General features: G+C 46.8%; 1 protein-coding gene across 1 annotated transcript in view; it reads right to left on the minus strand.

The window, feature by feature from the left end:
• The window catches only part of LOC146200577 (uncharacterized), a 63048-nt gene extending 60820 nt beyond the window's left edge, over positions 1 to 2228 (minus strand). The window contains exon 1 of the mRNA XM_084592963.1: positions 2105 to 2228. Coding sequence (XP_084449089.1) covers positions 2105 to 2153 — 49 coding nt within the window. The 5' untranslated portion in view covers positions 2154 to 2228. The remainder of the gene's footprint in view (positions 1 to 2104) is intronic.
• Positions 2229 to 15268: the final 13040 nt, after the last annotated feature.

Raw genomic sequence — 15268 nt, forward strand, 5'->3', positions numbered from 1 at the left:
AAAACCTTGTTCCCGCCAAACGTTATTGAAAGTGGGTTAATAGCAGAAATAATGTATCGGAGTCTCTATCTTTCACACCGCTCCTCTCGACCGTTCCGAGATAAATCTTTTCAGCCGTCAACTCACTTGCGTCAGAAAGAGGTATACTGTTGTCTCCCTTTTTCCAAGCAGGGGCCAGAACAGAACGTAGTGCGCACAGTCTGAACAGCCGTAAATTTAAACTTTAATCTGTGAACAGGATGTAGCGGCCCAGGACAGCGGACCGGCAATCACATTATACCAAAACTCTGCAGTCACCAGCGGCAACAAATCAGTACGTGGGAGATCGTTACTGTACTTTATTCACTACAGATACAGCGCACCAGTAAAATGTATTGAAGCTGTGACACAAAATGTTGGGAAGTTGCGAAAATAAAGCGGAATATCCTAGGCAGAAAATTTTCACCAATCGATTTAAAAAGCTTGCATGGTTGGTTGGTTCATAGGAAGGGAAAGACGCAGTATCATTGGTAGTTAATCTTGGGGGAAAAACAACAACTTACTCTTGAGACATGGACGAAGAAAGATACAAAGAAGGAAAGCTTGTTTAGATTTAAACTATAGAACGTTCGTGCGAAAAAAATATTGTTGGCCCATTCCGCGGCATTCGCTGTCAACCAGGATAGCTCTCGACCTCAATGCACGCCAAATGTGCAGCTTCTTTTGGTCACCAGTGTGGTTGAGAAGATGGGCAGTCTTGATGGCAAGCGGGTTTAATTTTCAGTTTTCCCCGTGTTTCAGGTATAAATGGTTGTACTATTTCGCAAAGATCACCATATTCGTCCGATGCGGGTACTTCCCTAGATCAGTGCATATCTGATCGCAATGAGGAACTTTTTGAGTGCATGACAGAAATGAAAGACACTGCGGCAATCCTAAAAAATGGAACGCTTCGATTCTTTTATATTGCAATGTCAAAGAACTCAACTTCAAAAGGCCAGGTAGCTATTCAAATTTCGCCTTGGAAGTTCCTAAACAGCATTATACGCTAGTGATGCATACGAGGTTAGGAAGTAGGGCTTCATTAATATAGTAAGAATCAGTTTTGGATTCTGAAAAGAGTTTTGATCACAAGAAGAGGTGCTGTATCAAGAATCTACTGTACGATGATAATGTTCAAGCGCGCGGACGCAGCGAAGCGTCCCGTATTACATTCCCTTGATGTCAAGCAACATATCATATTTGCAACCCTTTTAAAGGCAATTTAGCTGCCTATAAAAAAGGAATGTTTCTCTGCCTACGAGCGCCTTCTGGAGCACTTTGGTATAACGAGAGAGGAAAAAGACGCTCTCAAAGGTGTTCCGGATGGAAGTCACTGAGCCAATTCAGAAGTAAGACGCCCAGCGAGGCGACGTATTTTTTTGATGGAACCTCGTCGCTATGGCCGCCCACGGAGCTTTCTCGCTGTGGAGAAAAAAACTCAAGAACGATTTTGTGTTCATATGAACGCAGCCTAATGGTCTGAATGCAAATGAAGAACGTAGAGTTCAATTACTCTCACTGACTGCTTTCCAGCGAATGCCATGAACTCATGTCCATAGCGTCGTGGATAATCCGGCATCACGCTACAATGGAAAATTCATTTTAGCATGATAGTGCATTGGCAATGAGTAAACCGCTGTCATGAAAATCAATCGACGCCAGTGTGTGGACCATCCGCCGCGTCGCACATGAGTTGTATCCGACTGCAGATGTATCCTCATTTTCCTAAATCATGGTGTTAGCCAGAACAGCAGCTTGGGCTGGTTGGTTATCCATCTTCAGGTAACAGCGCAAAAAGCACATACGGAACACAAGAGCAAGAACACACAACGAGCGCTGACTTAAACTGTTTAAAGTTATCGCTCGTTGTGCAAGATGTTAGGCTGCAGTCACTTCACCTCCCTGACATTAAACATTGAAATCGAATTACTAGCACACATTACTGCACAGTGACGCTTTCCTCGGCATTTCGAAACCTTCCTTATAAGGCTTCAATGGAAGATTGTTCTAGCAGCAATGGAGAATAAAAAGGAATAAACATAACAAAGCGTGGTTGACAAAGTTCCTCTCGGGAAACACCCACCTTTCGCTATAGTAGCGACCAGCAGTGTTAGCAGGAGAGCACGGAACATCGCGCAGTATACAAAAGAAAGTGGCTTCGGCCGAGTCGCCAGACGCTCTTATGCGACTTATCTCTGAGAGTCAGTGAGCTCGCGCAACAAAGACGCCCTCGATCTGTCTTTATTCTTAATGCGCTAGAGTCACGTGCCACATAGAGGCTGCGTCAATCGACCGACAGTGGAAGATAAGGCGAGGCAGGATGAGTGCTCTCATTGAAGATGAATTCCGATATCGGCTATGATTACGCAAAACACCAGCGCAGAATGGCAAAGACAACAAAAAGTTACCGGACAATGCGGCGCGACGGACAAAATGCGTGCGTATAATCCCTTCTTCAAAACAGCGAAGCATATAGTTGTGTATACAGAACTCTCAGCATTTCCTGATAGTGCGCTGCATTGAGCACCGACCTTCAAGGTTCACTCAGCGCTCCACATTACACGCATAGGACGCTTCTCTACGTCGTATAGAGGACGCCGATGAATATTATTTATTAGTATGGCCTGCTAGCTATTTTTATGCCGCAGAAGTTTTCACCTGGCTCGATAACTACTTGATTTGAATGTGTGATATTAAAATGATTCCACAGACATTCGCAGGTTTCTTAAGCAAAAGCGTTGAAGAGCCCGTAAACGCTGCGTTGACGCCGCTGCTGTTCTCTTTGGGAGCGAAAAAGCGTGGGAATAGCTCTAGCAAGTGGCATTTGGCATGTGACATACCTGTGCACATAATGGTCGTTGGCTGCTGTGACGTCACGACGCTGCATGGCTTGGCTTACTTGGCAAGCGCAGCCCACTATGACTTCGCTTTTGAAGTGGGAGGATGAGATTCGAATCAAGCCTTCCAGGTCACTTTGATGCTTGGTTTTTGAGACGCTGCCCCTGGGACACGCAGGGAAGTTCGCATGGCGTGTTTATGAGGGGGTTTATAACTCTGTTGAATGATCTTTAAAATATTGATGCATCTTACGACTCTGTGCATGAGTGTGTGTGGGATAGTGTGCGGTATATAGATGTCCAAGCAAGAAGGCCAGTCACTAAGGAAGTAACAAAGTGAATGAACGAGAACACGAATCTGGAAGGGGGCCTTGCAAAGAGAGCCAACCCCGTCGTCGTGTCATACACTTAAAAAAAGCAGCTTAACTTTTCAAGAAACTTTTCTTTTTACCAAGTAGAGTATTTTAACGCGGCGATTTCACGCCATTGTTAAGTGTTCTAAGCAATTTTCTGCAGGTTCTTTCAAAATGAATCAGAACAACATATGGGGAGTACCATTTTAATGATAGCTATGTGCGGCATGCGCAGACCTTTTTGACCTAACTTTGAGCAACTGAATTTACTCCTGGCGTACAGCATCCGATACTCATTGACATCATACTGAAGAATGCACAAAGCATGCATCCGTTTGACGCGATACCATTAGAACCCCGACCGGGAAAATATTTCCGCGCCGTTTGCGTATTTCCCAGGACAGAAAGTGTTCTCCTTTGATCTTAAATACAAGATATTTAGAAACCTGGAACCTGCAATTGTTGATGTAGGAAAAAGGGATCTGCAATCTTCCATGGTTTGCAGGTACTAAAGTAAAGAAATAAAAATCCCCTTCTTAATTTATTGAGGGAGTTGCGGGAGAGATAGAAAGGTGGCTGTGACTCGAATGACAAAAAAGAATTTTGCAAAATTTATACTCACTGATAATAACCTTGAAGGATTCCACAAGAATAAAAAAGAGAAGTGAAACCGACCGATATTAACTCCATGGTATTGCCGAGGAAAGCTGGAGGGAGTTCAGGAACTAAAGTTTTAAAATATTGTGAGCCTTCTGTGGACCTTCTTTCATTTGTACATGCCATCATCATCTTCTTTCATTTGTACATACCATCATCATCGTCCCGCGGCGCCGGCTCCGGCGCGTGCCTCCTGCACCCCGCCCAGCATCGACTTACGCGCACGTCGCAGCATCACCCCCTCCTTTTGTTCCGCTGCCCCAACTGGGATCGCCCTACAACCACATCAACGCCGTGACGACGGCTCAGCCTACGCCACCCTATTACGCACCCTGGCGCCCCTCTCGCCCAGTGTGCTACTACTGTGGAATACGAGGACATATATCCCGCTTCTGCCGTCGACGTATTCAGAACGAGCGGCGTGGTTATGACGCCTTCGAAAGTGACGTACCCTCATATTATCAGCGACGACCTATTTCCAGCCCACCTCGAAGATCATCCCCACCTCCAGAATCCTCGTCTGAGCCTCGTGGAACCCATGCATCTCGACGTCGGTCCCTATCCCCATACCGCCGCTCAGTTTCCCCTCTCCGACCCGCAACAACCCTCCCTGTCCGCCATTCGGAAAACTAAGCGTTGCAGTTTCCGGAGGTCAAACTGCAGTCTACGAACTTACCAAAAGTCCTCCAGATCGCCCGTATAATGTGATTTCCGTTTTCGCTGAAGGATTACCCGTCGAAGCATTGATTGATACAAGGGATGCAATTTCTGTCATTCACGCTGATTTGTGGTACCGTTTGCGAAAAGTTACGACACCATATGATGGGCCTGAACTCCGTGGAGCCAATGACGTCCCTTTGCGCCCTTTAGCAAAGTGCACCGTACGAGTTGTTATTGACGGCGTCCGCCATCATGTGCAGTTTGCTGTGCTCTCACCATGTGCGCATCTGATGATTTTTGGATGGGATTTTTTGTCAACCGCTTCGGCGTTAATTTCTTGTGGCGACCGAGTTATTCATATGACAGACAGCGATTTTTCATGTGAAGTTTCCGAACGACATCATCCCCTCGTTGCCACCGCTGATACTGTTCTGCCTCCTCAGTGCGAAAAACTGCTTGCCGTTGTTTCTGACCACATCGCTGACGGCGACGTACTCATCGCACCATCTTATCGTCATCTTGCACGCGGTATCGCCTTCCCGTCTAGTCTTGTGAGGTTCTGCAACGGCTCAGCGACAGTAGCGGCCACTAACACTTCACGTGAATCCCTCGTGCTCCGAAAAGGAACTTCTCTCCCCTGCATGGTGGATGTTCAACCTTTGTCCTTGATGGCTCTCACCGCCCCTCAGCCTCAGCACCGTGTTTCGACAGACGTCTCTCTTTCTGTTCTCACAAAGACTATTAATCCTAACCTCACGCCGAACCAACGCCAAGAACTGCTGACATTGCTTCGACAACACGAAGCCATTTTTGATGCCACTTTCCCACCACTGGGACGGACTAGTGTTGCGCACCATCGCATCGTTACTGAAGGTAGCTCTATCGTTCGCCGACGGCCTTATCGGGTTTCCCTCTCAGAACGAAAAGTAATTGAAGAAAATGTAAATGACATATGCTCCATCGCAATATTATTCGTCCCTCGACAAGTCCATGGTCCTCCCCAGTAGTGTTAGTTAAAAAAAAGGACGGCTCGGTACGCTTTTGTGTTGATTACCGCGCACTCAACAAAATTACCCGCAAAGATGTATACCCAATGCCAAGAATTGATGACGCCCTTGACTCTCTCCAAGGCGCCGAACATTTCTCGACTTTGGACCTCCGCTCAGGTTATTGGCAAATACCTATGCACGAGGACGATAAAGAAAAAACCGCTTTCGCAACTCCTGATGGCCTTTACGAATTTAATGTTTTGCCTTTCTAACTTTGTAATGCACCAGCGACATTTGAAAGGATGATCGATACTGTGCTTCGTGGCCTAAAATGGAGAACCTGTTTATGTTACTTGGATGACATTGTCATCTTTTCGTCAACTTTTAACGACCATCTCACGCGCCTGAATGAGGTCCTCACGTGTCTCGCTTCAGCGGGCCTTCAGCTCAACACCAAGAAGTGCCACTTTGCACAGAAGGAAATTAAAATATTGGGACATCTAGTCAGCCATGACGGAATTCGTCCAGACCCTGAAAAAATCATCGCGGTCTTGAAATTTGCTCGTCCACAACGGACTACAGAATTGCGCAGTTTTCTCGGCCTGGCGTCTTATTTCCGGCGTTTTATAAAGCATTTTGCAAGTATTGCTGCTCCACTTCATCAACTACTTAAAGCACGCAGCCCTTTCGTGTTGACTGAACAGTGCGAAGCTGCTTTTAATAACCTGAAGCACGCCCTCACATCAGACCCTGTTCTTGGCCACTTCAGTGACAGCGCTCCAACCATCCTGCACACTGATGCCAGTGGTCTCGGTCTTGGCGCTGTACTTCTGCAGCGCGATGCAACTTCGCGTGAGAAAGTGATTGCTTCGCCAGTCGGACTATGACTCCAGCTGATAAAAAAACTACACTATTACCGAGCAGGAGTGCCTTGCCGTCGTCTGGGCTGTCCAAAAGTTCGCCCTTACCTATACGGTCGGCACTTCACAGTTGTGGCCGATCACCATGCTCTTTGTTGGTTGTCTTCGCTCAAAAATTTGACAGGCCGACTTGGCCGTTGTATTCTACGCCTGCAAGAATACAATTTCGACGTCACCTTTAAATCGGGTCGCCAACACCAAGACACCGACGCTCTTTCTCGCTGTCCACTTTCGGAATCGGCTTGCTGTTTTTCTTCCCAATGCATTTCCACCTATGACCACAGCCGACCATCTCTTTCCCCGACGTATATCACAACAGTTTCATTTGACGACTCTGAGAACAAACACGCTCTCCGCTCACAGCAATTAGCCGATGCCTACTGCCATCCCATCATCGACCGCCTTATTGGCGCTTCGGACCCACCCAATGCTCGGCTTCGCAGACAACTTCGCAATTTCAAGCTCGAAGATGGCATCCTACTCCGCTTCGTGTATTGCCCTGATGGAACTCGCTGGATCCCAGTCGTGCCGCGTGTGCTTCGCCCACGTATACTGGCGGCTCTCCACGATGACGCTACTGCAGGTCACCTTGGTGTTGACAAAACCTACGACCGCGTGAAAAAACGATTCATTTGGCCTGGCCTATCTTCCAGCGTTGCCAAATACGTCGCATCCTGCCCTCTATGCCAACGTCGCAAACGGCCGACTTCTTCACCCGCTGGCCTTCTACAACCTGTTCCCTGTCCCGCCACGCCATTCGACGTAGTCGGCATCGATTTATATGGTCCCCTACCTCTCTCCAATGGGGGTAACCATTGGATTATAACAGCTGTCGACCACCTTACACGCTACGCTGAGACAGCACCTGTACCGACCGGTTCCGCTCAAGAAGTAGCAAATTTCTTTTTGCGGTCAATTGTATTGCGTCATGGCGCTCCTCGGGTGCTCCTAAGTGACCGCGGAACGGCCTTCTTATCGACAGTCGTTGCCGAAGTTCTTTACCGTCATCCACCCTTCATAAGACAACCTCGAGCTACCATCCCCAGACTAACCGGCTGACTGAGCGATTTCACCGCACCTTATCGGATATGATCTCCATGTACATCACACCGGATCACCGAAATTGGGACACTATTCTGCCATTCGTCACTTTCGCCTATAACACAGCAGTACAGCGGACTATCGGTTATTCTCCATTTTTCCTCGTTTATGGCCGTCCTCCCACTACAATTCTCGACGCATCCTTCTTTTCTACGCCCGACTACTCCACATCGGTACCTACCCAGTTCTTATCTCGTGTGGCCAGATGCCTTCATCTTGCCCGCTTCAACACAGCAGCGTGCCAGGAAGACCGCAAGAGTCGCTACGATTCTACGCATCGCGTGGTCTCTTATCGTCCCGGTGACGAAGTACTGCTTTATACTCCACTGCGCACCCCTGGCCTTAGTGACAAATTCCACCACAGCTACCTTGGTCCCTACAAGATCATCAGCCAAACCTCTCCAGTTAACTACAAAGTCACGCCTGTTGATCCCCCAGCCGATCGACGCCACCGTGGAACTGAAATTGTTCATGTTTCTCGCTTGAAACCGTTTGTGCGCCGCGGTACATCGGTTAGTTAGGAGCGGCCAGGCTGGCCGCTTCCGACCCCCCGGGCAGATTGTGTGAGCCTTCTGTGGACCTTCTTTCATTTGTACATACCATCATCATCGTCCCGCGGCGCCGGCTTCGGCGCGTGCCTGCGTTGGTGATCGGATTAAAAACGCTAGACAAGGCTTCGGTGTCCTTGCCGCCACTACCTCGCCGTCTTGACCTAGCCTTCTTCCACAATATAATTTGTTTTGCATCCGCGCGTGTAATATTAGCAAATAATGAGCAGCGCACCGAATTAACCACCCTTCAATCATTCAGCCTAATGCAAATCGGTAACGAAAACTGACCTCGAAAAAGAGGACAGACCTACCTTTAAAAGTGAGCAAGATGGTTAAGGCAAGGAAGTTATTGAGCGCAGAAAATGTAATAGGTGAGAGACGGTTATGAAAACACTCTCTCCAGATTTTGTACCTTTATGAAGTCAATAAACCTAGAAACGTGTCTTATAATCATATAACTACTGTCTATATTTGCAGACAACAGAATTCCGATAATATTAAAGCGTCCACATAACACGAATCAAAGACAGAGTTTAACTCTCAGCACCTAAGAAGTATATTTCTCTTTCTTGTAAAGTGAATGTAAAGAAATGCTCTGGCTCCAAATAACCAGCCTCTCGGATCGCTACCGTGCCGCATATTGAGAGCCAAGTGTATTGTGTCTTGAGGTATGGTAACAAACTGTCCAAGTAGCTGTAGCAGTAGTTGTCAATATGTAATTTCTTATACCTAAGCTTATATCCTTCGCGAAAGAAAGCAGCTTCTTCGTAGCCTGACATGTATTTGGCACTATGGAACAGACATTCTTACTCTGTTTAAGTGGACCGGAACTGGGCCCAACCATCGGACTACATCGGTCGATTTTGAGCACACTAACATTATGTAATCGTTCAGTCGTTTCCTTCGTAACTGCCGTATTAAAGCCGACTGAAATGAGGTCTAACTGTTTTCTTCCTGTTTCTTCGTATGCTTGGAGCGAACTGTCATCTGAAAGACATGAAGGACTACAGATTCGTCCTTCATCTCCTGTCTTCTGGCTAAGCTTGGTCGAGCTAAAATACATTACTTTTCGCTAAGAACTTACCAGCTAGATCAAGCAAGTCCTCAACCTTTGTTTAGTCATGTCATCGGCGCATGGCCTAGCTTTGATTGACGATAATCTCATGTCAGTATCTGCAATGCAGATATTATAGGTTCCTGATAGTCTTTATTTCATTTGTGCAAGAAATGAATAGCAACTGCTCTTTCTCCATCTTGGCGGCGCACGAATTAACGCCTTCTAATAAAATCATTATGTAATACAGCTGTGCGTGCAAAAAAACCACAGCTCTAATCTCTCTTCGGGCGAAAGCGTCTCTAGGCCCATGGTGAATATCTCCCGCCTGTTCGATGTATGCGCGAGATGTGTCACCTTGACGTCGCAATAAGTTTCTAGCGTCATTATAATTCCCCTGTAAGGACGTCGCATTACGGTCTGACGACGAACCCAAAGAAACGAAAGTAGTGAAATATTAACGGGTACACAAGCACGGAAGACAGAGGAAGCAGAAAAGAGATTCACAGAAGAGGAAGAAGGAAAGGCTTTCACCACAAAGCTCTTCCTGCAATCCATAAAGTGTAATCCTTTAATTTATTGCTGCTTACGTTCTGTCGGAGTCCTTTACTGATTTTTCTGGAGTTGAATGCTTCGCCGCAGCTTGAAACTAGTTTAAATACTTTGTGTCGTAACACCCCCCGCAATTTTCAAGGCGCAACACGCACTATACATTTGCACTGTCTTTGACGATTTCTCAGGATGAATAGAGGGTCTCTGAAACGGTACTTAAGAAAACACTCTTATGCAAGAAATTCATAAAGATGGCCTTAGTTGAGTATTCGAGTCAAATGTAAAAGCTTTGCGTAGAATTTATAACTTAGAAATAATTATTAAATGTGGTTCTCGCGACGACCAGCAACGGATTTGGGCAATATATTCCGGTGCGCAAACCTCATCGATGGCGTCATCGGGGCGAGATGCGCCCATTCATTGGACGCAACCAACCGAAGTGACGAGGGCGGGACGGGGGTGATGGGGCCTCCTCCCGACTTGTTCTGTTCATTTTTGTTATTGGGCACAGGCGTGCGCGCAGCTGTAGGGCGAGAGGAGGAAAATCATTTTCGAACACCAACATGATGTGTGCTAGTGCAGCTACCTTAAAAATTCTTATTTTGCTGGGAGGACTGCTGACGTACCTATTGGTCTTATGCGTTTATTTATTCTTTTCTTGGAAGGGGGGGGGGGAGGGTTAGTGAATAGCTCTCATGGGCCTTTCGAGGTGTCCAAGAAGGGAAAGCGGTCCCAACTACTGCTCAAGACGTAAGCACCATTTGGAAAGTATCTCCCCCCATCCCCCCCTGTAGCGTTTCACCAATCATCTGCTGCTGCAGTCATGCAACCAGAGGCACACTGCCGAGGACCTTCAATATACGAGGATGAGGGGAATACTTGAAATACCCTGGTCAGTTTCCTGCTAATAATAGATGGACGGAGGGTCCCATAATGAATGAATTCCCTGTTCTTCTCACTGTTCTTCTGAAGAACGACGTTCCATTGTGCTGAGTTCAAGACCATTCTCAAGCCTTTTCTGCGCTCATTGCAGCCCTCACCAACCCGCCCGTCCTGGCAGTGGCACACTTCAACCCCTGAGCCCCAACGGAGGTACGCACTGACGCCAGTGGTCACGACATTGGTGCCATTCTCGCCCAAAAGCATACGGGTCGCACTCGCGTCATTGCTTTGCCAGTCGCCTTCTTTCTACGGCTTCTTTCTACGAATAAAGATGGCTTACAGATTCGGCCACTTAAGTATGTTGCTAATATTATAGCTTCAGTTTTAGAGTACATCATTAATCAAATATTTTCATGCGGTCAATTTCCTCGCCGGCTCCAAGTGGCTAAAGTTACTACCATTTTTAAAGGTGGTGAGGAATACAATATGTCTAACTACAGGTCTATTTCAATACTCACTGTTTTCTCCAGTCATTGAAAAACTAATACACGTTCGTATGAGCTCATTCCTAACCAAGCATCACATCATGACACAATATGAGTTTGGGCTTACAAAAAAACGATCCACAGAAAGTGCCTTGCTTGCGCAAAAAGAAATCATTCTGAATGCTTCTGAGCGTGAATTCTGTGCACTTGGAATATTCGTAGATTATTCAAAAGCATTTGACTAAATAAATCACCCCACGCTAATAAAACATTTGAATATTATGGTTTCAGAGGCTGTTTTCTATCTGTCATTAAGTCCTACCTACAGCACCGCCAACAAAAAGTACACACAAATAACTCTTGCTCCAGTTTCAAAACATTACTACACGGCGTTCCGCAGGGAAGTATTCTCGGGCCGCTGCTGTTCAACCTATATATTAACGACCTTGTTAACATAGATTTAAACACTTCGTTTGTTATTTATGCCGACGATACAAATTTATTTTTCTCACATCAAAGTTTACCCCTGCTTGTAAAAAAAGCGAATGAAGTGCTTGATGTACTGAACACTTGGAGTCAAATTAATTCTTTAACTATAAACATCTCGCTGACAAAATCAATTCATTGCGCCCTAAAAATAAGCCAGTTAATTCCAATATTGTTCTTCGACTTCGGTCATAGATTTGGTACCAGTTATAAAAACGTTAGGTATTCCTTTTCAAGAGAATATGCAGTGGAGCGCTAATACTGACCTTGTTCACTCCAAACTTTCGGGAACAGTAGGTATTCTTGAACGCTTTCGTTATTTTTTTTTCCAGGGCACATTAAATTGCTGTTATACAACTCCTTTTTCATGTCCACGCTATCGTATGGTTATTTGGTATGGGGAACAACGACCTACACAAACCTGTCCAATATCTATCGACTACAGAAAAAAGCTGTAACAATCATTTCTAATGAACCCTATGACGCACACACAGAACCTATATTTCGTGACCTTAGATTAAAACCATTACCGAACCTGTTCAACGCAATTCTGTTAAAGCGTTATCATACTTATCGCATAAATAGTGACCCTCTCCTCGAAACACTTGCGACGCTGACTCCAGTCCAGTCGAAAAAACGTATGGCACACGAAGCAGTCAGGTTTGGAAGATTCCCAATACCTGTACCAACTACGGCCGCCAAATGTTGATGTACACCCGTGCGCAAAAGTGGAGAGACCACACGTTTTGACAAAACTGCGAGCCAGCTTTTTCGGGCAGTGAAGCGGTTATCTCTAAGTTATGCATAGAGTAGCCTCCCTAATATGCTTGTCATCTTGCCCAAGCAAATTTGTCAGGTGCATATTTTTGTACGGAAAAATAATAATTGCAGCTGTTCTTGTGGTTTCTACACTTTTGCGCAGAGGTGTACATGCTACGACAAGCTCTCAATTCCTCTGTTAACAAGTCCAGCTAATATATACAACAGTATATGTCCTCAAATAAAAATATTGTTAATACGTACATTTCTGTAACACCTAATATTAGTCCTATCATCTAAATGTTGTTTGTAATATATAAAGCCGTCGGTATGTTTATAGAGGCTTTTTCTTGTTTTGTTGCGTTTCTGTCTGCTGCTGTATTGCACTGTAAGCGGGGTGCTAGCCTTTGTCGAGCCATCGCAGGCTTTTTGCTAGCACCCTGCAGCATCACGACTAACGTGTAATCAGTATTAATGCTAAATAAAATTAATTGTATTTTTGCCACCATGTATGAGGCACAATAAATCAGGAACGGAATTTCACACTCGACCTGGTCGGTTGTTGGCCCCTCTGCTCCAAACACTGTATCCGCGCAAATCAGCCAGTTAAAGAAAAAATCTCCCACCAAAAGGGATACTTTACTATTCTCACGTAGTGGTGACGAGGTCGACGACACAAATGAAGGGTCGATGATTGCACTAAAGAAACTTTATTTGGCCTGACTTACGCCCGCAAAAGAACGAAGCAACTCGGCGACGGCGAAAGCAACAAACGTGCTCGTCGGTCGTCGGACAAAGAATGCCCGTCACACTCGACAACACTCAATTAAAGGCTGCACAGAACAATCTAGATAACGTCGCAAACAGCTACCAGCACGGGCTGGAACATTGTGGAAATACACCCTAGTGGCCGGAACCTTCGAGACAGATCTCGGTGCATCTTGCGCTACAGCAAAACTGATAAAGGTGTGACTCGCGACATCGAGCATTAACAAACAAAGAATACAGAACTGATACGCGGTCCAGAATCATAGTGATAAGCCTGTATGCCGGCGGCTGTTAAAAAACAACAAATGCTGTTTTGAAGGTTTCGCGGCATTACTCCCCCCTTAAAAAAAAACATCGCCTCGATGTTTCAAAACAAAGAAACTTAAACATAAACACTGCAAAGTTTAAACACCACAGATTCTTTAACGCGCGTAATAGGGCTTCAGTAGTACAACATGTACAATTTCTGGGCGTGCGCGTCGCCGTTGTGATGCTGACGTTCCGTCGGGAATGACTTCATAGTCCAGTGGTCCGACGCGGCGAAGGATTTTGTATGGCCCAAAGTATCGACGCAACAACTTTTCACTTAATCCGCGACGGAGAATTGGTGTCCAAACCCACACTTGGTCTCCTGTATTGTACTTTGCGTGGCGTCGTCGTAAATTGTATCGTCGGCTGTCGGTGCGCTGTTGGTCTTTAATACGCAGCCGTGTGAGTCGTCGGGCTTCCTCTGCACGCTGCAGGTAGGCGGCGACGTCAAGGTTGTCTTCGCTGGTTACGTGCGGCAGCATTGCGTCGAGCGTCGTCGCGGGCTCCCTGCCGTACACAAGCTTAACGGGGTCGCTCTGGTCGTCTCCTGGACTCCCGTGTTATACGCGAAGATCACGTACGGCAAGATGGCGTCCCAGGTCTTGTGTTCAGCGTCGACGTACATAGCGGTCATGTCAGCTATCGTTTTGTTCAGGCGCTCCGTAAGGCCGTTGTTCTGGGGATGGTACGCAGTTTTTCGTCGATGGCTTGTGTGACTGTATTCAATGATGGCTTGCGTCAACTCTGCCGTAAACGCCGTTCCCCTGTCCGTGATGAGCACTTCTGGGGCGCCGTGTCGCAAGAGAATTTGTTCGACAAAAAATTTGGCGACTTCTGCCGCGGTACCATTTGGTAGTGCTCTTGCTTCGGCGTAACGGGTAAGGTAGTCAGTGGCCACGATGATCCACTTGTTACCCATAGACGAAGATGGAAAAGGGCCGAGGAGATCCATCCCAATTTGTTGAAAGGGCAGGATAGGGGGCGGAATCGGGTTTAGTAGTCCTCCTGGTCTGATCGGCGGAGTCTTGCGTCGTTGGCACTCAAGACACGTCTTCACGTAGTGGGCAACTTCGGCAGGCAGTCGCGGCCAGTAATACTGCTCCTGGATTCGACGGAACGTGCGCGCAAATCCGAGATGGCCTGCTGTGGGCTGATCGTGCAACGCCTGCAGAATTTTTTGCCGAAGGGTTTTAGGCACTACAAGAAGCTGCGCGGTCTTGTTGGTTGCAAAGTTCTTCTTCACTAGGAGGCCATTGCTTAACGCGAACGATGATAAATGACGACCTGAACACGCCAGGAGGGGAAGTGGTCTTTCCTTCTAAGTAATCGGCTAGCGCTTTCAGCTCAGGGTCTGATCGCTGTTGTTCTGCGAAACTGCTGGCGCTTACCGGTCCCAAAAAGGCGTCGTCGTCATCATCCTTCGGGGGGGCATCGACGGGAGCGCGGGATAAGCAGTCTGCGTCGGAATGCTTCCGGCCCGACTTATAGACTACAGTCATGTCAAATTCTTGAAGTCGTAGGCTCCATCTGGCAAGGCGGCCGGAAGGATCTTTCAAATTTGCCAGCCAGCAGAGCGCGTGATGGTCGCTTACCACCTTGAATGGTCGGCCGTATAGGTATGGACGAAACTTAGAAGTGGCCCGGATGATTGCAAGGCACTCCTTCTCGGTCGTCGAGTAATTGACTTCGGCTTTTGTGAGGGACCTGCTATCATAGGCGATTACTTTCTCCTGTCCGGCACTCTTCTGGACGAGAACGGCTCCTAGGCCCACACTGCTCGCGTCGGTGTGAATTTCTGTCTCGGCATTTTCATCAGTGGCCAAGTACAGGAGGGTATTGCAGGCGGCGCTAAAGTTCGTCGAAGGCTTCTCCTTGCGGCGCTTC

The sequence above is a fragment of the Amblyomma maculatum genome, chromosome 2 (genome assembly GCF_055883805.1).
Source record: "Amblyomma maculatum isolate TAMU_Amacu chromosome 2, ASM5588380v1, whole genome shotgun sequence".
In the NCBI taxonomy this organism is placed as follows: domain Eukaryota; kingdom Metazoa; phylum Arthropoda; class Arachnida; order Ixodida; family Ixodidae; genus Amblyomma; species Amblyomma maculatum.